Source organism: Ceratotherium simum, chromosome 24 (genome assembly GCF_057802395.1).
Source record: "Ceratotherium simum simum isolate JZ-2026a chromosome 24, ASM5780239v1, whole genome shotgun sequence".
In the NCBI taxonomy this organism is placed as follows: Eukaryota; Metazoa; Chordata; class Mammalia; order Perissodactyla; family Rhinocerotidae; genus Ceratotherium; species Ceratotherium simum.
Window position 1 is genome coordinate 43197671 of NC_141923.1, and position 24821 is coordinate 43222491.

The window sequence follows — 24821 nt, forward strand, 5'->3', positions numbered from 1 at the left end:
TGTATGTGTTGTTCATATATATGTGTATAAGTATATGATAGCAACTATGGCATATGCAAAGAAAAAATAGTTGGAGGAACCACATCAAAATGCTAATAATTGATTAAGAAGGTAAAGTAGTGGTGATTTGCCTTTTTTCTCTATTCGTAAAATTTTATTTAATATGTAAGTTTTAAATAACTTTTATAATTACAACTTGGGTGTGAAGACAAAAAGAAAATTAGGCACAGTTATCTAAATGTTATAGTGCTACTCTTCCAGAAATGTGTTTCTTAAGAATAAAATATGTGTGTCTCAGGCAATGAGCCATATTTTCAGCCTCTAAATCCTTTCCTCTAAATATCAACTGATGAGATTCCAGAGAAAGAATGTTCCTCCCTTGGACTGGTTTTGGCTCTTTGGGAATCATTGTAACTCTTTCCTGACATGGGATATCATTTAGGGGCAAAACTCAAAAAACTCATTTATGGGGTACACTCTAATGGTCAGGAATTAGAGTAATCTGAAGTAACACAAAAGAAAGCAAAGTGCAGCAAACACAAGCACTGCTACATTCCTCACGTTAGGAACCTATATTTTTTCATTCCCATTAAGAACTTCTTGACAGGGCCGGCCCTGTGGCTTAGCGGGTAAGTGCGCGCGCTCTGCTACTGGCGGCCCGGGTTCAGATCCGGGGCGCGCACCAACGCACCGCTTCTCCAGCCATGCTGAGGCCACGTCCCACATACAGCAACTAGAAGGATGTGCAACTATGACATACAACTATCTACTGGGGCTTTGGGGGAAAAAAAAGAGGAGGATTGGCAATAGATGTTAGCTCAGAGCTGGTCTTCCTCAGCAAAAAGAGGAGGATTAGCATGGATGTTAGCTCAGGGTTGATCTTCCTCACAAAAAAAAAAAAAAAAAAGAACTTCTTGACAGAATGGGTGTCATTCCAGTCCCTGAATTCACCAGCGTACAAGTTCATCTTTGATTTTGGTAACTCTATAGCTGTGATCAGAATCAATTAATCTATATGGCAGATTGACCATATGATTAGAGATACCAACTATCAGGCTTGCCAACCACCTCCCATGAATTCTCTGAATCAAACCAATTCAGGCAAATATTTAGAATACCATCCTTAGTTATCAAGGATTGATTTTGAATTTAATTTTTAAATTTTTTTTAAAGTTCCTCTAAACAGTCGGGGAAAGGTGAATGTGGACTGGGTATTAGATAAGATAAAAATTCATTTACGTGGAAAAGCAGAGATCCTTGACTTTAAAACTCAAGTGGCAAAATAGCAAGTAAGGTGTGATCTCGTTCTACAAACAAAAATACATATATACATAACTGGAAGGGGATCTGGAAGGATATACGATGAAGGGTTGGCAAGATTCATCTCTGGATAATAAAAATAGTGTTTTTATATTCTTATTTTTTGCTTATTTTTTTCTTTTACTTTCTATAATACACATACTGTGTTTGTAATTATAAGAGATTATTTTCAATTAAAAAAAAGATCCCCTCAGTTTTAAAAATAGACCTCTGCATTTCCTGGTTCTGGCTAAGTTACGATATTCAGAAAAGAATGCCAGAACCCATTAGAAAGCCAGAAATGTGGGACTAGCCTCCTCTTAAGCAAGGAATATAAATTCAAAAAGAAAATCCTATGGGAAAAAATTGCTCTTGCAAGATTCCCTGCCCAAGTTTGCCAGTTCAAAGGCTTAAGATTTTGCATAAGATTTTGATAAATAAATAGATTTTAAGGTTGTTTACCAAAACCAAATTCATGCTCTGATCATTTTTTTTTTTATAATTTAATTTATTTATTTTTCCCCCAAAGCCCCAGTAGACAGTTGTACGTCATAGCTGCACGTCCTTCTACTTGCCATATGTGGGACACGGCCTCAGCATGGCCGGAGAAGCAGTGCGTCGGTGCGCGCCCGGGATCTGAACCCGGGCCGCCAGCAGCGGAGCGCACTCACTTAACCGCTAAGCCACGGGGCCGGCCCGCTCTGATCATTTTGATGTTGCCCATCATTAGTCACAATCTCCCAACAAAATTCTCCAGGCTGAAAGTCTACATCCTAGTATCTGTGTATAGCATTCCATTTAAAATGTAACAGCTAGGTGAACTAGTGATATTTAAGACATTTTTTATATTTTGGTAACCCTGAAATATTCATCTGTTATAGTTAAATATAGAGGTAAATTATTCATTGATCGCTTCAGCTGGAATGATTCCAAAGCAGCTGTTATTTACCTGAGCAACAGTCCTCAAATTAAAATAATTCTCTGAATCAGCTCTGGGCTCCATGCTGCTCCTCCTTATGTTTAACCGATAGCTTGTAGCAGCTCCAAAAAACCAATGTGGGCCAAGGAGTAAATCACCATTTTCAAAAGTGTAATTATATACCGTATTTCTGTTATAGTCAGAGATATGATGATCACGTAAATAATTAAAAGTAACAAGTTTGAAACTAAACAAAATGACTCCCAAGGAAAGAAAAGTCACTTTTATGCCACATTTCAAGCAATACACATATGTGTAGAGAATGTTATTTTTTTCTTAGCCCCAAAAGAAAGAATCGTATAAAACTAAATAATTATACAGCTCCCCTCTACCCTCCAAATTAAACCTTTGCACCTAGAAAAAGGCAAAATGAAATTGACTGTGCCAATCCTAAACACACCCTCTTTGACATTGATAAAGGATTTCCTTGATTTTAACGACTTACTATTACATGAGATTTAAAAACCAGAACACAGAATGTCTGCGTATGTTCTTCAGAGTCGAGTGAAGAACTGTGAGGAAGCACACGATTGGCTCGCTTGCAGGACCCTGCAGGGGTTTTTAATTCTATCCATATCAAAACTAAATGGGTCAGCAGACTCTGGTTCTGCCTTGACAGTGTGATCCCACTAAAGCCTATCCCTCCTACTGATTACAACTAAAAACTGACAAAAACATAGGGAGAAAAAACTACTTGAGGACTGTGAAAGGAAACAAAAGCAGATGGATTTCAGGGGATGGGTGACTTTTCTTTTTTTTTTTTTTCTTTTCTCATGCAGCCTTTATCCTGAGGGCAGGCCCCAGTTTCAGAGCAGTATGTGCTATAGGCAACTAAAATTCCAATAGAAACATGTCTCTAGCCAGAGGAACCAGGAAATGTTCACCCTGTGGGGTAGAGTGAGTGGGAGAAATCCCAGAGGGGAAAGAACTAGAGAAAGGAGTCCTCTAATTCTATGTATAAACTCTTGGCTCAGTCTAACATCTGAGCCAAGCATGCAAGGCACAGACTCAAACTAAAATAGCAAAGACTTTGAGAATTTAAATGAGATATGAACCACCTGCATAAGTCTCAGAGTAACCCCTGAACTACGCATGTGCAGGACAGACCCAAAGCGGCACAGCAAAGGCTTATCTAATTGAACTGAGGTTTAAACCACTGCCCACAAAGGTGAGAAGAACTTAGGGTCAGAGCCTAACTGGGTTGGCTGCCTGCTAACGCAAAAGCATCAACATTCTCCCGAGGATTATGAAAGGTCTCAGAACCATACAATATTACATTGACAATGTTCAGAACACAATCTAAAATTACTTGACAACCAAAGAAACAGGAAAATGTGGCCAATTCTCACAGAAAAAACAATCAACAGATGCCAACCTCAAGATGACCTAAATGTTGAAACTATCAAACAGGGACTTTAAAAGAGCCACTATAAGTATGCTCCATGAGGTAAAGGAAAACACATTTGAAATGAATGAAAAGATAGAAATTCTCAGTAGAGAAATAGAAACTAAAAAAAAAAAAAATGCAGACTTTAGAACTGAAAAATACAATATCTGAAATTTAAAAATAAAATTCATTGGCTAGGCTTAATAGCAGAACATAAATAACAAAGGAAAATGAAGATAGATCAATAGAAGTTATCCAAACTGAAGAACAGAGAGAAAGGATTGAAAAAAAATGAACAAAGTTTTCCATACCTTTAGGACAATATCAAAAAGTCTAGGATTGGAATTCTACAAAACAATTACTAAAACTAATAAATGAATTTAGCAAGGTGCAGGGGTCAAGATTAATATAAAATATGAATTGTATCGCTATATACCACCAGCAAACAATTGGAAAATGAAATTTTCAAGACTTCTATTTACAGTATCACCAAAAATCATAAAATACTTAGGAATAAATCTAACGAAAGATGACAAAGACCTCTACACTAAAAACTACAAAACACTGCTGAAGAAAATTAAAGACGACCTAAATAAATGGAAAGACCTAGCATACTTACAGATTGAAAGACTCATTATTTTTAAGATGGCAGTCAATATCTCTACAGTGAACTATACTCTATGTGATACCAATAAAATGTTCAGCAAGATTTGTTTTTCTTAAAAATTGACAACCTGATTCTAAAATTTACATGATAATGCAAAGGATCTAGAATAATCAAAGGAATTAAGAATAAGAAGGAGAAAGAGAAAAGCAAAGTTGAAGGACTTGCCCTATCTGATTTCAATACTTACTATAAAGCTACAAAAATCAAGACAGTTTGGTATTGGTGAAAAATAGGCACATAGGACCAGCCCTGTGGCTTAGCGGTTACGTGTGCGCGCTCCTCTGCTGGTGGCCCAGGTTCGGATCCCAGGCACGCACCCATGCACTGCTTCTTTGGCCATGCTGAGGCCGTGTCCCACATACAGCAACTAGAAGGATGTGCAGCTATGACATACAACTATCTACTCGGGCTTTGGGGGGGAAGAAAAGATAGTCACATAGATAAATGAAACAGAGTAGAATCCAGAAAGAGATACATATGTCAATTGGTTTTATTTACAAAGGTGCCAATTGAGAAGGGAAAGTTATTTCAATAAATAGTGCTAGACCAACTAAATAAAAATCAAGGATAGAACTACCATATGATCCAGCTATTCCACTGCTGGGTATTTATCCAAAGAACTTGAAAACACCAATTTGTAAAGGTACATGCACCCCTGTGTTCATTGCAGCGTTATTCACAATAGCCAAGACTTGGAAGCAACCTAAGTGCCCATCAAGGGACGAATGGATAAAGAAGATGTGGTATATATACAAAAATGGAATACTACTCATCCATAAGAAACGATGAAATCCAGCCATTTGTGACAACATGGGTGGACATTGAGGGTATAATGCAAAGTGAAATAAGTCAGAGGGAGAAGGTCAAATACCGTATGATTTCCTTCATTAAGTAGTAGATAATAACAACAATAAACAAACACATAGGGACAGAGATTGGATTGGTGGTTACCAGAGGGGAAGGGGGGAGGGAGGAGGGTGAAAGGGATAATTCGGTACATGTGTGTGGTGATGGGTTGTAACTAGTATTTTGGTGGTGAACATGAGGTAATCTATGCAGAAATAGAAGTACAATGATGTACACCTGAAATTTTTACAATGTCATAAACCAATGTTACTGCAATAAACAAAAAATTTTTAAAAAAAAGTGCTAGACCAACTAAATATCTGTTCAAAAAAATTGAGCATCTAGACTTATTCCACATCATACCCCAAAATTAACTCAAACTAGATCATTGACCTATATGTAAACCCAAAACCATAAACTTCTAGAAGAAAGCATAGGAGAGAATCTCTGCAACCTTGGAATAGGCAAAGGTTTCCTAGATGGGACACCAAAATCACAAACTGTAAAAGAAAAAGTAGAAAATTGTACTTGATCAAAATTAAAAACTTTTGTTCTTCATAAGGCATCATTAAGAAAGTGAGAAGGCAAGCCACAGACTGGGAGAAAAGATTCACAACATATATCAAAGGGCTTTTACATGGAATTTATAAAATTAAAAAAAAAAACTCTTACAACTCAATAAGCCCAACAACTCAATTTTTTAAATGGACAAACTATTTGAATAGACTCTTCACCAAAGAAGATATACAGATGGCCAATAAGCACATGAAAAGATTCTCATCATCATTAGTTATCAGGGAAATTCAAATTAAAACCACAATGAGATACCATTACACATCCATTAAATTGGCTACAATTTTAAAGACTGAGCAGGCCAAATGATAGGGAGGACATGGAGCAAACGAAACTCTTATACATTGCCGGTAGGAATGTAAAATGGTACAATCAGTACCATTTTTTGCAATTTTTTGCAATTTCTAAAAAAGTTAAACATATGCCCTACCATCAGACCAAGGCATCCCACTCCTGAGTATTTGCCCAAGAGAAACAAAGACATCTATCCACACAAAGACCTGTGTGTGAATGCTCTTCACGGCTTATTTGTAATAGACTCAAGCTGGAAACAACCCAACTGTCTGTCAACAAGTAAATGGGATAAACAAATTGTTATATATCTATACAAAGGAATACAATTCAGCAATAAAAAAGAATGAACTACTGAGACATGAAACAACATGGACAAATCTTAAAACCATTATGCAGAATGAAAATTTGGGCAAAAAAATGTACACGCTGTTTAATTTCATTTATATAGAATTCTAGAAAATATAGAATTCTAGAAAATATATTGCCTGGGGAACATGGTGGAGGAAGAGATGGACTACAAAGGGTCTCAAGGAAACTTTTGGAAGGATTAAAACATTTGTTATATTGATTGTGGTGGTTATGCAGGTGTATACGCGTGTCAAGACTGATCAAATTGTACAGTTCAAATATGTGCATTTTACTGTACTACAATTGTGTCTCAATAAAATTGTACCAAAAATAAAAGGAGGAAAGGAAAATCCAACTATCGGCAAAGGCAACAAAGAGCTCTCTGGTGTTTGTTTCCAGCTATACGGTGGGCTAGATAACCTAGTCATCTCACTGTAAAACATTTAGAAATGATGGATAAACTATTAACAAACATCCTCTTAAGTGTATATTGATTCCACTAGAAAGAAAGGCAACCAAGTTTGGTCTACCCTTGGAGAGCAGGGGGAGAGGTTGTTGGTCCCTTAAGCAAGGGGTTTGGTTTAAACAGGCCTCAGGGACAAGGAGTTGGCCCTCACAGGGCAGAATTTGGAACTGAGACTTCCCCATATTCCTGGGAGCACTGAAGGGCTACACCCTCAGTGCAAGGTTGGTCCAAGAAAAAAAACCCTGCTTTCTGGCCCAGGATGAAAATAAGGAAGCTCTTCTGCCTTGGGAAAGGTCTCCTCTGAGAACATGTAACCACAGCCTATCTTCTTGTGGTTTAGGATTTGAATTTATACTACCTCTGTAGTCAGGTAACCCCAAAATAGAGAAATTAACTTAAAAGGTTGTCCAGCCTGGAAATGTCCTTGAGGTGCCTGGCAGAAAAAACACAAAGCTTCTTGGTATGGCAAAATCCTTAATCAAGCCTCACAGGATTTCCCCAATAATACCCCACTGAGAGTGAGCTCATAATACAAAATAACAAAATACGTGAGAAAACTAGAAAGGCAATAAGTGTGCAAATGTATGGCACTTGGGTAACACTTTTGTTGCTAAATATTGGAATCTTTCTAAGCAAGGCAAACAAGTAGCCCATAAAATCTAGTGCCTTTTTCCTCAGTGAGGAAACACTTGGAACCCCATTAAAAAGAACTGGGAATTATACCCACTATATAGGTCCATGAAATGAAGGAATCAAGTTACAAATTAATACATATAGATTGAGACTTCGTTTTGAAGAAAAAATGTAAAGATTATATATTTTTATGTATATATAACAGAGTATGGAAATATACATACCAAATTTATTGAAGAATAGGATTTAAGGAGAAGAGAGAAGAGTTTAAACACCTGTGCTTTGTTCAGATATATTTTTTCTTTTTTGACAATGAGCATTTGTAATTTATTTAAATAAAGGAAACTATTTTAAAGAACTCTTTTGTTTGCAACAACAATAGCAGCTATTTTGTCATTGAAAATAATGAACAAAACCCAATTTTCCGAATGCAGTACAACTGCCAGCTACAGGTAAGTCAAGCAACAGACAGAGGAGGCCAAACCCAGGGTTCTGTGAAAATCCTGTTTTTCACGCTTCTCTTCGTTTGGCGTTCTGTCACTTAAAATGTAATTATTCAGAAGCCGGTTTTCAAAAAGCGTCCCCTTCCGAGAATAATGCTCATTGAGAACAATTTGGAAACGATTCAAGAAATAACTGCAGGTCACAGTTGCCTCACAGGATAAACTTTATATCCTGCACCCAAAGAGATTGGATCACAGCCTTAGAAAAGATGGTGAGATCATCCCTCGCTTGCACTTGGCTTAGATTTAATCAGGTAATCAAAGAAATTCTAGTCAAAGCAGAATGACTGGTTGCATATATAAAAACATATCAATACCAAAAGACTAGCAACTCTACAACATTTTGAAGAATTGAATTCTCTGAGATGTCTTGCTAAAAAGATGTCTTGCTGAAAAAAAAGTGTCTTGTTGAAAAAAAAAGATGTCTGACCTTTACAAGCCATGGAGAAATAATTTGCTGCGTTCCAAAGTTAAAAGCCTTCTTAGAGATAAGAGGTATATGAAGTATAGGAAAAGAGAAAATTTCCAAGACAGAATCAAAAAACAGGTAATTAAGTGATTTTTGTTGCATTGAAATCTAGCATTTGAAAAATTTGTTTTAATTGAGCACATTTCATATTAAATATATGAATTATGAGACTGAGCTGATTCTACAGTTTCCTTTTAACAAAATTTATCCTCCCACTGGCCAAATTTGGGATATGTTGAGCATTAAAAGAATAATAACTGTAAGTGATTGTAAGATATCAAATGAATAAAAATCCGAGTCCACAGTGATATTCAAAAAAAGAAAAGGAAAAAAATAAGGAAAGTTCTTTTTTAAGCAGAAGGAAGGATATTTAGAAAACTCCCATTTTGCATCCCCAAGGCAAGGATCAGCAAGGTAAACTAAAGGCATTAAGTGGAAGGTTGTAAAGAACAGGATATCCACACAGCACCAAAGAATCACCCACAAATACTAACCATTTGCAAAGAGAGAGAAAAAAAAAAAACCTTTATAATGGAGAAATCTCTGCTCACCAAGGGATCACTCTTAAATTCAGTAATAGCAAGGCAACCTGATATTAAGTTCTTGATGTGAAGCAATAAAAGTACCTAAGATCACTAGTGAAATCTTCTTGTCAAGAATGTTTAACTCGAATCCAGTCAGGCCTTACACAGTTTATAGGAAACAGGGGGACTAGAAGATGTTAAAAGACAACATAAGGAACCAACCAAATCCAGAACGTGGGCCCTCCTACAAGACAACTATCCTGACTTTAAAAACCCAATGTCATTAAAAAAAATGTGGGGAGACCAGTCTAGACTAAAAAGACTGGAGATCTACAACCAAATGCAATGCATAACATTGACTGATTCCTGGTTGGGGGAATGGGGGAAGCTGCTATTAAAAAACTCTTGGAAAATTTGAAGAGATTAAATATTTGATGATACTAAAAATTATTGTCAGTTTTCCTTAGGTGTGATCATGATATTGTGGTTATGTGGGAAAATCTCCTTGTTCTTAGGAAGTACATGCTTAAGTTTTTAGAAGTGAAATATCATGAAATTTACTTTAAAATAGTCCAGCAGTATAGCTGGGAAAGGGAGGATTGCCAAAATCTGTCTTTGACCTACAAAACTAGCAATATGGTTTAGCCTAATAAATACATAAAGAGAGTTAAAGCAAGCTTGGCAAAATGTTAGCAATTGTGGAATCTAGGCGGTGGCTACACAGGTGTTTATTGTACTATCCTTTCGACTTTTCCAGGTTGGAAATTTTTTATACTAAAAAGTTTGGGGATGGGTGCTCTTCTCAGAAATATTTTCCTTAGAAGACATCTATCAAATTTACCTTAAATTTGAGCCAGCCCTGATGGCCTAGTGGTTAAAAGTACCTCGCTCTCTGCTTCGGCACCCTGGGTTCAGTTCCCGGGTGCGGAACCACACCACTTGTCTGTCAGTAGCCATGCTGTGGCCATGGCTCACACAGAAGAACTAGAAGGACTTACAACTAGAATATACAACTATGTACTGGGACTTTGGGGAGGGGGAGGAAAAAAAGAGGAAAACTGGCAACAGACATTAGCTCAGGGTGAATCTTTCTCAGGAAAAAAAAAAAAAACTTACCTTCAATTTTAAAGTACCTTAAGTATTTTAAAGAAGTGGTTTGCTTTTCCTCATTTGCTTACTCGCCATCCACTTGAAGAATGCTCCTAAAACCTGCCTTAATTATTGCAAGTAATATTTTAAAGCTAGAATAGGCCTAATATAAAACCCACAATAACCAGCACAAGATTTATAGGTGTAAACATCTGGTTTTATACCCAAATAACAAACTTAACAGCAGTAAAACAAATGGTTTATTACAGTATATAATGTGTTATATTAAATTTACACAATGATATATAAAAACACATACTGTTTATATCATACAGCAATTTAACATCAACAGGAATATCAAAACAAATACTACCCATGCAAAAAACATGCATATATTGGTATAAAAAAGGCAATTTTACACAACACTGTTTACCAAAAAGTTTTCTTTTTAAAAAAAAGCCCTTCCAGACAGGGTGAGTGGTCCAATCTGGACTGGATTGCACTAGTGTGTTCGGGCCAATGCTTAGGTGGTACAGCGCTCAGTGAGCAATTCCGGGCTTGGAGTCATGCCCAAGGGTTACTTCATTAAGAGGGAATTTCTCTGTACCCAATGGCCAAAATTTTATCCCAAAGGCAAGTCCTCCAAGGGAAGAATGGTTGGATCTGCTGCAAATTAGGGAGAAGGAGAAAGGCATCAAAATGGTGGATAAATGGCCCTAGAAGGGGTTACTATAACCAGGGCCTAGGCACCAAGTGTGGCAGAAGTTTTAGTGAATCCTTTTAAGATATTACCAGCTCCCTATCCAGGTCACCAGCTCTCTGGATTTAGGGTCTGGTCTTCAAGTTCTGAGTCCAGTAAGTCAAACAGTTCTGAGAAGAAAACAGAATTGGGATACATTTGAGAGATGTAGACTATATAAAAAAATTACAGAAAACAATGACTGTCCCTCGTACCTACTTCACACAGGTGTACGTAATGCCCCTCCACAGAAAAACCCTCATGGAGACACTGCCCTAAAGAACCAAGAAGCAAATGTGTGTCCTGAAATTCCATTTACCTGACCTTCAGATCAAAAGGTCTCATCCCAACCAGACTTGAACATCAAAACCCGCGCCTTCACAGATGCTCAGAACATTTAAAGTAAAAATCACCTGATACCACAAAATTCCTTCACTATCACCACCATTAAAAACTCGGTATTTACTTCTAACCAGCAAAACATTCTTTACCTTCCATTCAAGGCACTAGTGTCCACACATGACGAAGATGAGACATAATTTACCTCGGTTTTATTTTAACAAAAGGAAAGCATTCCGTGAAATTATGACACAAAAACTAAGACGCCACCTGTTCTTCAGCAACTAGGAAAAAACACTTTCTACACCAATGATGTTACTCAGACGGTCGTCATCAGTTTCAAGGAGCCAGACCGAAATCGCAGGATTTTCCTCTTGAGGGTGTGTGAGGCCTTGATTTTGACGAAGGTTTTGGCGGGGTTGCCGTGCAGGTCGGCGGCTGGGACCGCCTGGAGAGGGAGGGTCTGCACGAACTGCGACCACATGAAGCCCCCGCTTTCTTCGGAGTCGCTGGTGCTGGTGCTCTCGCCCACAAAGTCGCCCTCGCTCACGCTGGACTCGCTGTCGCCGAAGCAGTTGGTGGTGTAATTGCTGCGCTCGTCCTCGCTGGTGTCCAGCACGGTGGAGTGGAAGAGGGACTCGCACTCGGCCGAGTACTCGGAGTCGCTGGCCGCGCAGGCGTAGGGGCTGGCGAAGGGCGGCGGCGCCGCGTACAGGCCCGCGCTCCCGCGGCGGCCGCGCCGGGCCCTGCGCAGCGCCTCCTCGTAGGACGCCTCGGCGGCGCCGCCAGCGCCGCGAGTCGGTCCGCTTGTGCCTGGGCTTGGCCAGCAGCGCCGCGCCGCGTGCCCGTGCGCCCTGCCCCAGCCCGGTGCCCGGCGCCCAGCGGCCGCCCGGAGCGCCGCCTCGGCCTGGCCGCCGCCCTTGCGGCCCTTGGCCGAGGCCTTCCTGAGCTTCCTGTTTGTATCCGCGGCGCCGGGCGGCCGACCTTCTTGGCGGCCGCTGGTTCTCTCCCTCACGGCGGGCAGCGCCCTCGGGCCCGTGCAGGGCCTGCGCCCGGGGCTTCGGGGCCATGGCCCGGCTGCCCCGGGGCGGCCTGACGCCGGGCTGCGGCCCCGGGACGCACGGCGCCCTCCCCGGAGGCCCTTCCTCGAGGCTCTGCGAAGAAGAGCCCTCGCTCTTGAGATCCAGGGCCGGCCGCTCGCCCCCCGGGAAGGCTGACGAGAGCAGCGCAGCGGGGCCCGCAGGGGGCGCCGCCGCAGGGGCGGCCTGCAGGCTGCTTTTCTGGGACGCCTTCTTCAGCGGCTGGACCACTTTGCTCTCCTGCAGCGGGGCGGGGACCCGCCCAGGGCTCTCTTTTGGAGGGGCAGCTGGGATCTGACTGCTTTCTTTAGGGGACTCCCCTGTCGCAGCGGTGGGACACCGACCATGGTCCTGGGAGGCTGGCTTGGCATTTTTGGGCAGATGCTTACTCTGAAGGTCAGTGGCGGCGCCTGGCAAGCAGCACTCTGGCGGGGGCAGCCTCTTGCTTTCCAGTTGTTCTGCCTTCGATTCTTTTGACCACTGCTTCAGTGGGGAGAATGTCCCATTGTCCAAACAGGGGATTCCACCAGAGGGCAAAGGCGCCTGTTTAGAATTCTTAGGGTTCCCACTATTGCCCTGCGAGACGCCCCCAGTCACTCTGACACAAACGCTGCCGTTCCTCAGAAGCCCCTTGCTGGGGTCCGCGTTCACACTGGTTCTCGGTTTGTTGGTCCTTACAGGGTGTGTTTTCTTCTGGACAAGGCTCAGAATGTAGCCATCCATTTTCTTACTGGATGAAGGGTGGGGAGCAGACCACAAGCTGCTTGGCGATCGTAAGGAAGTGTCTGTCTTGATGGTGTCCAGCTGAGGTCCGACACAAATGTCATTGGCATGGTTACCGAGCCTCTCTTCTTCCCTCAGAGGGTTGCCGGTCAAGCAAAGGAGAAACATTGGACTCTGCACGGCCACGGCGTGAAGTGGACTGGGATAGCGATACACGTCATTCCCGTTTTTAGACACCAGATCACACTGGTACTTGGGATTCACATCTGCAATGACATCAAGGGAATTAAATTGTGGTGTGGAGGGGGAACGGCAAACTGCCGCTGAGGCCTGGTCTTCACAGTGGCCTGCTTTACATTCCAACCATCCTATGAGATCTGAAAAACATTTAAAGGTACACTCTGAAGAAATGAATTGACCAGCACCAGCTTGACTCTGGCCAATTTTTATGAAGACAATTCATGGGGAGAGAGAGAATGCCAAAGAATTAAAAAATACTCCACTAGGATGAGGGGAAAAATATTTAACAAAGAAATGTTTAACAAGATATAATATATCCTCTGAAGGAAAAATGTTCAGCCATTTAAAAAGCTTTCAAATATTGAATAATATGGGGAAAACACTTTGAAGTTTAGTGAAAATCATGATATAATACCAGAGTATGATTATAATTTTATTAGTTGTGTATATGCAAAGAAAAAGTCTGAGATGAAGCATACCAAGATGCTAATAGTAGCATCCCAGTGTGGTAGGAAAGCAAGTAATGTTTACTTTCTTCTTTATTTTCTATTTTCTAAATTTTCAATAAATATGTACTGCATTTATAACTGGAAAAATAAATGTTTTTTGAGTCATTCTTTCTCTAGGTTACTCTCCCATCTGTGTTCTCTTCCTGGTTTCCCTTTAAAATACAGATAAATTATACTTTCTGTGGGCTTTCTCCTCATTTTGCATTTTTTTAGACCTAATTTTTATTGATACATGTTCGAGTATAACTTCATTGAAAGGCCAGAGAAACTGATCAAATTTCAGTAGAGACTAGCCAAATTTAAAAAATAATGACCTTATATTTTCAATAGTGACACTAAAGAATAAAACAGTATTTTTTTTTAATCAGAAGGAATTCTTGATAAGGTTTTAAAAGATTGAGTAGTAGATAGATTGATTAAATAAATTTCCTACAACTCAAAATGTAGATGCCAAAATACAATGAAATCAAGCTTTCTTGCTTAATTAAATGATTTTGATCTCTTATCTTGGCGACTATTATACATATCAAATCCCTTTAATGACCTTCAGTTAGAGAAAAATCAGTTTTTGTCATTATTTAATTTGTCCTCCATTATAATTATATTTATTCACTCAAATATTGAAAACCTGCTATGTGCCAGATTCTATGTTAATTGTTTCATTTAAGGGAAAGCTCCATGAATTTCAATGATAATTAGTAGTCTCAAGGAAAATATAGTCTACACCCAAAATTGATCTGATTCATTTGTAAAGAAAAGACTATTATAAAAGTGCCGTGTCCCCACTTCCCACCCCCACTCCCAATAAATAGCTTGTAAGAAACGGAAACCTGTCTAGCTAACATCCTTGCCCATCCCTCCTCCTCCACTACCCTGAGCCCCATCCTTGCCTTGCTTAAAGCCACATTTACCTACACTTCACCATTCATCCCTTTTCCCTACTTAGAGTAAAGGAACAAAACAGGTATCTCAGCCCCCAACGTCCAGCCCAACTATGTCAATTATGTGAGGATGTGGCATTTGGGAGAGCAGGGGTCTGTCTTCAAGGAGAACCTATACCAGAGAGATTTTAATGGGTTTATAAAGTTTCCCCCTGAAACCAGATCTGCAGAGTGAGGGGAGTAGTTACCCATGAACTTGAGGCGCAGACACTAGATAACACAGATCTGTGCTCCCTCAAATGACTGCTGCTGACAATACACACTGTACAAACACAAAGACACCAGCCAATCAGCAGCCTCAGATGCTTAGTGTTATATTTGCATTGCCAAGATCTCAAAAACTCAGCCTTATACCCAAGTGGAGAACACAGACAAACCGAGGGTGCAGTGGCTTGTGCCAGCACCTACAGCTCCTCTAACCTCCACATTTTCTATGCCCTTCTGAGCAATCACAGTAAAGCAGAACTAAGGAAGGAGTCCTGCATTTCAGCAACAACTATGCCATTCAGCAGAAGAGGAGCCTCTCACAAACGGCATATAAAATCACATCCCTCCTCTGTTCACTGAGAAGGTTGAACACAACAATTTCTGAATTCCCTTGGTGTGGTGGAAAAACATGGACCTGGCAGTTAGGCTCAAGCTTGGATCCTGCCTCTGCCACTCACTAGCTATGCAGCCTTAAATGACCTTCCCTAACCTCACTAGGCCTCATGTTTCTGATGCATAAAATGGAGCTAACACCACCAGCACCCTGCAGAAGTGTGAGGAGGAGTCAAAGGAGAGAAATGTAAGCCGTACAATGCAGTACAGTGTGTAACGCATAGTGGAAATGCAGAAACTCTTCTAGTACCAACAGCAGCATGATTCTCTCTAGAGGTCACTGCAAGGATAGTCCAAAATGGGGGAAAATGGCACATGGCCTCGGGAGGCCTCATCCCACCCAACTGCTAAAAGAAAAAAGAGCTGCCATCATGCAAGGCATTCTGGAGAAACAGAGGGGCCTCTGCTCCCTGAAGTGCCAAGCAGCTCTTGGCCAGGCTGACAGATATATTTAACTTAATGTAAGCTTTAGCTTTAAATGATTAAAAGGAAAAAGCAGATCCACAGTGGTTTCCAAAGAAAATGCAAACAAGTTAAACTAACAGCAAAGGGTCAGAAACAGAGCTCAATCACCTACAATATTGGCATAGGATTTCCCAAGATAAGCTGTCTTGCTGCCATCAGAATATAAAGCTAAGTGGCACCCAAAGAGGACTGGAATAGTGGTCATCTTGGTTGTAGATGCAACTATGGCACTAAATGCAGCAAGTTGATGAAATTCTCTGAGCCTTTGTTTTTCCATCAGTAAAAGGGGTTGAAGCTAGATAACCTTTAAGGGCCTTTAACTCTTCCAATTAAAAATGTCTATCAATTCTAAAAAAGACTTACCTGCAGATTTGGGGCAACCATCTGAGATAGTCAGGGTTGCCTCCAAGGGGCTGCAAAAGCAGGTGCTGGAATGACAACTGGATAAACACTCACTGAAGACCGAGTTAGAGGAATTGGAAAGGGATCCTGAAGCCCCATCGCTCAGCTCATAAAACCCTACAAATAAAACACCATTTGGAATAAGTTCATGTCAAGCAGTAACACATTTGTGCTTAAAAGGAAAAGGGGCAATTATCTAGGAAACATAGGAAAGAGGCACTTTTGGGGGGACAATTTTGGTTCACTGGATTTAGTGTCCTGACTTTATGGTTTTATTTCAAGCAATCCTCAGGAAAAGGCAAAGAGCCCATAGCTACCGTACATTTCAAAGTTAGTCTCACTCTCAAACTGACCTTCCTCCTTGACCCCGCCTTTAAAGATGTGCAACGAAAGAGACTTAGATTTGTCAAAGCCTCAACTTGATCACGAATGTTTCAGAAAGAAAAACTTGAAGAGAAAAACCCAATTAACAGAGCCAAATGGTTTAAAAGGAGAAAAAAAAAAAACTTTTGAAGTGGTCTCAGGAAGTTGAAGTGTGACTAATTTTGTAGCCCAGTTCTGACTTTCTCAAGTTTCAGAGGAGGACTGCTCTTACAGAAATCTGAATAGAAGCTTTTATTTTTAAACTCAAGGGACTCAAGTCAGATCAATCTCATTATCAAAAATTTTGTCATCTGGTTGTATTTCCCTCTCATGCAATTGAACGGTAGACTGCTTTTTGTATTCTCTCTGCACTGGAAACAAACTCCATTGCCATTTGCAGGTCTGGGAATGCTGAGGACAGGGAGTGACATAGAACTCGTGGGTGCAGAATTCCCTCCTGGCGCTCACACACTCACCTGAGCTGGGCCTGCTGTCTGTCTCCAGGTGCTCTTCAGATGTCTTTTCTACATCCAGTCTCAGGTCACTTATCTGCTTGTCGAGTTCTTGCAACTGATTCAACAAACCAGCATCTCTTCTCCTCAAACAATTCTGATTAAGAAGAAATGGAGAAAGGAAAAACGAACATATTTTGGTGACAAAGAACCAGCAAGTCTGCTCTAAGTACTCAAATTACTATCTGATGAGTTCACTAAATCTTCCAAAACCAAAATTTTACTAGATGACCAGTAAAATAAAGAAAATAAAAATAAAGAAAAACTTCAAGAATATGTCCTATGTTTAATTCCACTTTTTCACATTTTATGGTGATATAAAGTTTCTTCATAAAAACAAGACTTGCTTTTAGTTTCAACTAATATATATAAACTTTTTATTTGCAGAGTAAGAAAAAAACGCAGAGATTTTTTAAAATCCTCTGTGTACAGCCAATTTTTTACAAAACAGTACTTCACAGTAGACTCTTTAATTTGAAGTCAGACTGTAACAGATTTCCTACAATACACTATAATCTTACTGAGGTGAGATTTTCTGGCCAAATATCCTGCAGAGTTTTGTTTTCTATTAGCTGCTTTGTGGGGTTTAATCAGTCTTAGGGCCTTTGAAAGTGAGAAACGAATACTAATAGCCAGTGCCAAGGATAATGGGAGCTGGCAGAATCCAAAACCCTCCAGGGAAGGTCCATCAAGATTTGAACTCAACTCGGGTTTCCAAAGGTGACAGATCTGTAATGCTAACTCGCACCGCCACCTAGTGCTTCCTATTGCTGCAAAAGCAAAAGAACTCAAAAAGGCATCTGGTTCAAATCACAAATGCCAAGCCTACAAATGGAAATAGTACCACAAACACTGACTGAACTGGAATTCTCCTGACATGCTGCCTTGCTCCCCTCCAGGGGACGACAGGAATGTGCCACTCACAATCTTGAGATTCATGAAGACAAAAAGGTGGTATTGTAGAAGACAATGCACAAAATGCCAATGCCTGGGCACAACCAGCACAAATTGGCTCAAATCAATGTTACACGCAAATCTGGTCTGCTACCAAAGAAACACAGTTAAATACCAAAACAGAGATATCACACAAACCACGATGTACATATACATATATCCGTGCATAATAGATGCATATGTATATCTACTCCTCCTGTCTGTCCTTTGATTTAAAAAGCTTGGCGACATAAACCATATGCTTATTTACTAGAATGAGTTTCTTCAGCAAAAGTGAACCAAACAAGTAAAAGCACTTTGATGCTCAAAAAAAAGGAGAAATTATCTGAAAAGAGATAACACAAGACAACACTTGACAAATAACCACACAGCATCACTATGCTCCTTATTGTAGGAGGGACATTATCCAGCATGTGTCTAGTTTCAGATAGTATCACATGGTCAGGAAAGGATTTTTTTTTTTTTTTCTGTTTTCAAAACTACATTTTTGAGGTCACTGAAACAAAGCTGCCGCCATTATTCTGAGGCGGGGTCAAAAGCTGTTCATCAATACCTCAGGCACCAAAGTTCTTCTTCTTCCCCGTTAATGAAGATGGCAGAGAATGGCTGGGACGCTGACAGAAATCCAATAAGATAAACGCTCCCCGAGAGCAGGTTCTCTGTCCTCCCACCTCCACCCCCGTCCCAGACAGCCGTACGTAGAAAATGTGAGAGGAGGGGGCACTTTCTCCAGCCAAATTTCCATCTTTCGCATCTGTTTTAGCTGCGTTATACAAAGGGCTTCTATTTGGAATGAAGCAGCCGCCCAGGCAAGAGCTGGCGTGCTGGGGAGAGCCTGGGAGGGGCCGGACTCCCCCTGCGCGCTTCCGAGTACCCGGAAAATTCAGCCTCGGACACTTAACCGCGCCACAAGCCCCCTCCTCGGCTTTTGTCCCCTCTCAGCGGGAGGACACGAAGCTAAGACCTCCAAATGAAATGGTATTTTAAATGAGTGTTTGCAGACCTTCGGGGAGAGGGCGTGCATTCGTCTAACCAGAACGATCGAAGGTCACAACCAGGCGACTCCAAGAGTCCCGAAGGCAGAGCACGAGGGGAGAGCGGCCACCCCCTCCCTGCCCTCCGCGCGGGGTCGCCAGCCCCTCACCTGACACAAAGCGGGCACACGCCAGACACGCGCGGGCGTCGGCAGCCCGGCGCCGCGGGCACACGCGGGAATGGGGCCGGGAGGCAAGGCGGGGGCCCGAGCGACGCGAGCACTTCCCCAGCCCCGGCGCCCTCGCGCCCTCCCCAGGCCACCTGCCCGACCCTCGGCCCCTCTGCAGGGCCGGCCGTGCCCCACCTCCAGGCACGACCTACCAACTGCTTCCGCAGCAGCAAGATGTTCTCCTCCAAGAACTTCTCCTCCAGGCGGCTGCGCTGCGCCGCCTCCCCCGGCGGCTCCCCCGCGCGGGGCGCAGCCGCGCCCGCGGCCCCGGCGCCGCGCAGGGCGCCCCGGACCAGCAGCTCCTGGCGCTGGCGCAGGTACTCCAGCTCGGCCAGCCCGGCCAGCGTGGCCTCCTGCCGCTCGCGGGTGCGCTGCCGCTCCGTGTCCGCCTCGCCCTTCTCCCGCCAGCGCCCCTCGGGCTCCGCCGCGCGCGGCTCGCCCCGGGCCGGCGCCTGCGGCTCCAGCTCCCTCGCCGTCCCGGCCGGACTCGGCTTCATGGCTCCCGACCCCGCCGCGAGCCCCCGTCAGCGCGGCCGGGCCGCCGGGCGGAGGAGCGGGGCGCTAGCGCCGCGGCCGCGGGCTCATGCCGCCCCGCGGCGGGCGCAGCGGCCACCAGCGCTCGGGAGCCGCGCGCGGCCACCGGCTGCAGCCGTCCGGGCCGGGGCGGCGCCGTCCGCTGTCGCCGCGCGTCCCTGGCCGCGGCCCCGCCGCTGATAACGCCCTGCCCGGCGCTACGTCACGCGCGGCGGCCCGGCCACCCCGGCTGGCGCCCGCCTCCCCGCGCCGGCCCCTGGCTCCGAGGCCCGCTCCCCCGGCTGCCCCTCTCCTGTCAGGGCGCCGCTCCGCTCCGCGCCGGCTCCTCCCTCGCTCCTCCCCCGCTCTTCCCGCGGGCCTCCTCGCCCCCTTTTCGGGTTTACTGCACCCAGTTTTTGCCTCGTTCCTTATTGGTTCTTTTCCATCGCACAAAGCGAGGGGCGAGCGCCTCGGGCCCCAGCATCCTGTTACAGTCGGCCTCGCAGGCAGGGTCCGCGGGGGACGCCGCGGTGGGGCTCCCCAGAGAACTTTCTGAAACTCGAGCGAGTCGCAGCACACAATCTTAACCCTTTCCTCGCACGTCCACCGCTCAGATCCACTCAGACCGACGTAGGTTTCTTTCACCTCAGCAAGCTAGGGACTGCGAGTGCAGAGAATTTGTGTGCGTGTGGTGCTTCTGACTCCCCCTTGTAAAGGCAAGCAATATAAAGCACAGTGCAACGTTGTTCTAAAACTGTTTAACTCCTAGTTTTCTTGCCTTTGTTTTAATTTTTTTACAGAAGGCATTTAACATCAGGCAGGAGGATGTCGCTGCACAGCAAGCGGTTGCATCGATTCTTTTACAAGCTCGAGGTTTAACGTTTGCGCGCGCGCCTGCGCGCTTTGGGTTTTGTTTGAGTTTTTTACTATTTCTTATCTTGTGCAAGCACAAGAACTCCGACTCTGAAACCAGACTGCCTGAATTTGAATCCCGTTTCCAGCCATGACTAGCTGGGCGGGCGAGTTACTTTGCTCTCTGTGCCTCCGTTTCCCCAACGGTAAAATGGAGCTACTAACGGAACTTGCCTGTTGTAATAATAATATGCAGTGTATAATGTATATCTGTGGGGCGGGGCGAAGGGGTGTGTTTGCAACGTGGCAGGCGCGTAGATAGTAAGGGTTATATGAGTCGTAGCTTTTTCTTTCTCCAGAGGGACTTAGAAACTTTCCCCCTGAAGTAGCATTTGTGTTATGGTCATCTTTGCTTGGGACACTGGTCACAGGAACTGTCAGTGGGATAGGGGTCTGGAAGTGCCACTAGCTGGCTTGTCTGTGGAAAAGTACCATATCTATTTTGAAAAACAGTACATCCAAAAGCATCAGAAATTGAATCCAGCAAGTCACAATTTGCTGAAGTTCAGGCAAAGTGTTGTGTGGAGTGCATCCTATCGTTATTTCAGACTCTTACACCTTTGCCCAGCTGCTGTACCCTGCTAAGGATACCTGATTCTTACCAAATGCTATTTGTATGATTATTCCTCTGGGTGTGTACACACGCATCTGCGTATGTGGGTGTTTATGTGTATCTCTTCTCTCCAATTATGTTATAAAAGTTCCCTGAAGGCAGGGACTGCTTTAATACCCTCTTAGTGTTGCTGTACTCAGGACGGTGCCTCGCAATCATTCAACTGATGATCGCCAGAGAGACTCAAGAAAATGTAGGTTGGTTGTAAATTGTTTTTTCATTAACACACTTTCTAACTAACTTAATGGTACTCATTTAATCTCTGCAACAAATAGAATCAAGTCAATGTTTACCCAAAAAAAACAAAAACAAGAGTTCCCTTGCCACTCTCCATTGACCTCCCCATTGCTGTCCCTCACAGACATAAAAGGACTTTAACTACAACCATGATTCATAATTGACAAGACTGTATATTAGATCTACAAATGGAATTATTGGGGCCGGCCTGTGGTGTAGTGCTTAAGTTCCTGTGCTCCACTTCGGGGGCCCTGGGGTTTGTGGGTTGGGATTCTAGGCCTGGACCTACACACCACTCATCAAGCCATGCTGTGGCAGCATCCCATATGCAAAATAGAGGAGGATGGGCACAGATGTTAGCTCAGGGCCAATCTTCCTCAGCAAAAAGAGGAAGATTGGTAACGAATGTTAGCTCAGGGCCCATCATCCTCACTAAAAAAAATAATAATAAAAATAAAAAATAAAAATGGAATTATGTTCAGGTGTTCATCAGCACACAAATCAATTCTATTCAGGTCACCTATTCTTTATGCCTACTGTGTGCCAGCCACTGTACTTGATAACACAGAAACTAATTTTTCTCCGTAATTTTAGTAAGGCACTAAGGAATAATGACAGATCCTGCACGCCAAATGCCACTCACCCATGTCCTCTGTCAGTGTCTCATTCTATTCATTTCTAGGCAAGCTTCTTGCTTTCTAGCTCTGAATTAGATTCCTTCTGTCTGGGTAGAGCCTATTATTGTGGCCTGGGTTATGTCACACATCAACAACTATATTTATATAGTTGAGGGGGAAAAAAAAGCTGAAACATGTTTTTACACACTACTAATAAATCTTGTTAGAGCAGACCAACAAGTCGCTCTAGCTCCAAACCTCCCCACCTGCCCACCCCCCTCCCCACCAAATGCTACTCAGGGCTGGCTCATTAGTCCAAACCAAACCATTTGCCATAACAGCTTGTACATCTCCATGAAAAAGTGTTCCCAGCAAGTTTAAATATTAAAACTAATGTATTCAAATGGTTCTGCCAATAAAATGGTCACAAATAGGAAAAAAGGTTATGCTTTCCAAAGTATCTATTTCACATTAATAAATAATGCTGTTCATTCACGGGCCAATTAAAACAAACTCGGGCTGTCAAATGAAGTTAGAAGCAAGCAGCTCAATGCAGTAATTGTTTTTCCAGGAAAACTCCCACTGTTGTCAGATTAGATGTGACTGGTTGGGTTGTCCCTATTCTCTTCTTAACCCAACAGCCAGGTTTTCTCCTCTCCAGCCTAGTCCTCCAGCTTTCCTTTCCTCTTGAGTCTTTGTTTTGGTTGCAGATACTCGAGAGGCAGTTGAAGGTAATCACTCACTGCTCACTGCTCCTTTCTGTCGCCCACAGGATCTCACTTTGCCCACTGTTTTGATTTTAATTTGTCTTTCTTTTTCAAGCAGATCCTGGTGCTTCGTCCTGCACTAATGCTACTTTGCGATCTCCTTTCTAGTATTGTTCAGCCATAGTTAGTTCTTTTGCTTTGCTCCAGAGGCCTCTGTCTTCTCAGAAGTCCTGCTAACTGACACTCAGAAAGTGTGGCACTAAAGGGGGAGTGGATCTGCTGCCCAAGGATCTGGAGAGTAAGACACAGTTGCCGGCATGAAAAAGAGTCTCAACTGAATACATCACAGCTGTGTGGCTTATGCTTCAAGACATTCCTGGGCAGAGCCAGGAAGGGTCCCTCAGATCACACAGTCTGACGCTTTGCCCTTGGGCAGAACAGCTCCCAAGAGACCCCCTCCAAAGACTCAGTATCATTCTACAAATGCCTTATCCAGCAGTGAACATTCTATTGCAGCCAAGCGAAGTAAGGAAGATCAATTGCATGTTTTGCTATAGAGCAAAGCAACAAAATGATGCCTTACAGCTTTTATGGCCAAACAAACACAAATGATGTAATTGGGAAACGCTGTCTCCGAAAAGGAGGGAAAAAAATAAAGGGCAATCCTTTGAGTTGGGGTGATGACCACCATTTGAGGGTCTGGGATCAAAGCTCCAGCCAGACATCAAAGCCCGTTTGAGTCTAATGTCAAAAGAGCCACAGTGAATTAAACTTCATATATAAACTAATTATAACTTGACCCCGCAATCAGGCCTCAGCAAGCACATAGGGGAAAGAAAGCAGACATTGAAACAAAAGATCAAGAAAAAGGAAAGTTAGTAGCAAAACCGGGCAACATCTTGGCCCTGACCACTTTAAAAAATCTTTTGAGGGCAGAGGGGAGTCAGGGAACGGCGGGGGAAACAGCAAACGTGGACAATGCTGGTCTTGTTTGCGAAGCTATGAAACAGCTCCTTCTACCCTCACTGACTCGTGCACAGCCAAACGCACCCTTATTCGTGGAAAAAACGTCATATTTTAGCTCCGTTTTAGCGTTGTTGAAGAGGTTCCCTGTCACCAGATTTCTGTTGAAGAAGCACAAGGTGATTCCATGAAGTTTGGGGGTGAGTTCTTCAGGAAGCCCAGGCTCCTCATACAGAGCACCTCGAGTTCCAAAGACTCAAATCTGCCTGGGATTGACTTGCATTCCTCACATCTTAATCACTGATGTCTCCACAACCTCAGACTTCAGTTCTTCAGCTCTGCCATTTCTGCTGGTCATCTTTACAGACAGAAGGTGCAGCGTACCAAGGGTGCAAATACCCTAGAACATACCCTGGCACTAACACCACAAAACGAATACGATGGATTCATCCCCAAGCAAAATTTAAAAGTGTTTCAGAGACAAGTAGCTTTAAACAATTGCATTCAGTGGATTTTGCCCTTACTCTGCTTTATTGGTACTGGTCCTCAATTATTTGAAATTCTCGATCTCATGAACTAGCAAACTATTGCACATCTGATTTGACAATCCATGGAACATTTTCAATCATATTTCTTTATAGATAAACGTGAGTGATTTCTTAATTTATATTTCTATTTATATTATTCTATTTATTTTTCTAAATTTATAAACTGAGTCTATTTAATAAGAGAAAAAAATTTAAAAGTAGGCATTCTTATAGGATAAAAACAAATAGATACCATCATCATTACATTGTACTCCTTTGAGTTATAATTCATTTATTCAACAGATATTTATTGAGTATCTAGTACATGCCAGGCCCTGAGGATACAGTGGTGAACAATCAGACATAGTCCCTACGTTCATGGAGCTTATGGTCTGGGTGGTAAGCTGGCACTAATTAAATAATTACATACCATACATATATGTGTGAGATACAGATATATATTTTTTCAAATATATACATATTTCCATATATATTTTCAAATATATATTTTGAAATATATATATTTGAAAATGTATATATTTCCAAATATACATATCATTCCAAATTGTACAAAAACTATGACAA

The 24821-nt window shown here is 42.6% G+C and overlaps 1 protein-coding gene across 1 annotated transcript; it reads right to left on the reverse strand.

Moving 5' to 3' along the window:
* Positions 1–10319: 10319 nt before the first annotated feature.
* On the reverse strand, positions 10320–19931 carry DACT1 (dishevelled binding antagonist of beta catenin 1). The gene is given in 8 exon segments (XM_087448435.1): positions 10320–11937; positions 11939–11989; positions 11991–12047; positions 12049–12183; positions 12185–13223; positions 16076–16231; positions 16954–17086; positions 19300–19931. Coding segments are annotated over 8 exon segments (2379 nt in total). The 5' UTR covers positions 19645–19931; the 3' UTR covers positions 10320–11474.
* Between the last annotated feature and the right edge of the window lie 4890 nt (positions 19932–24821).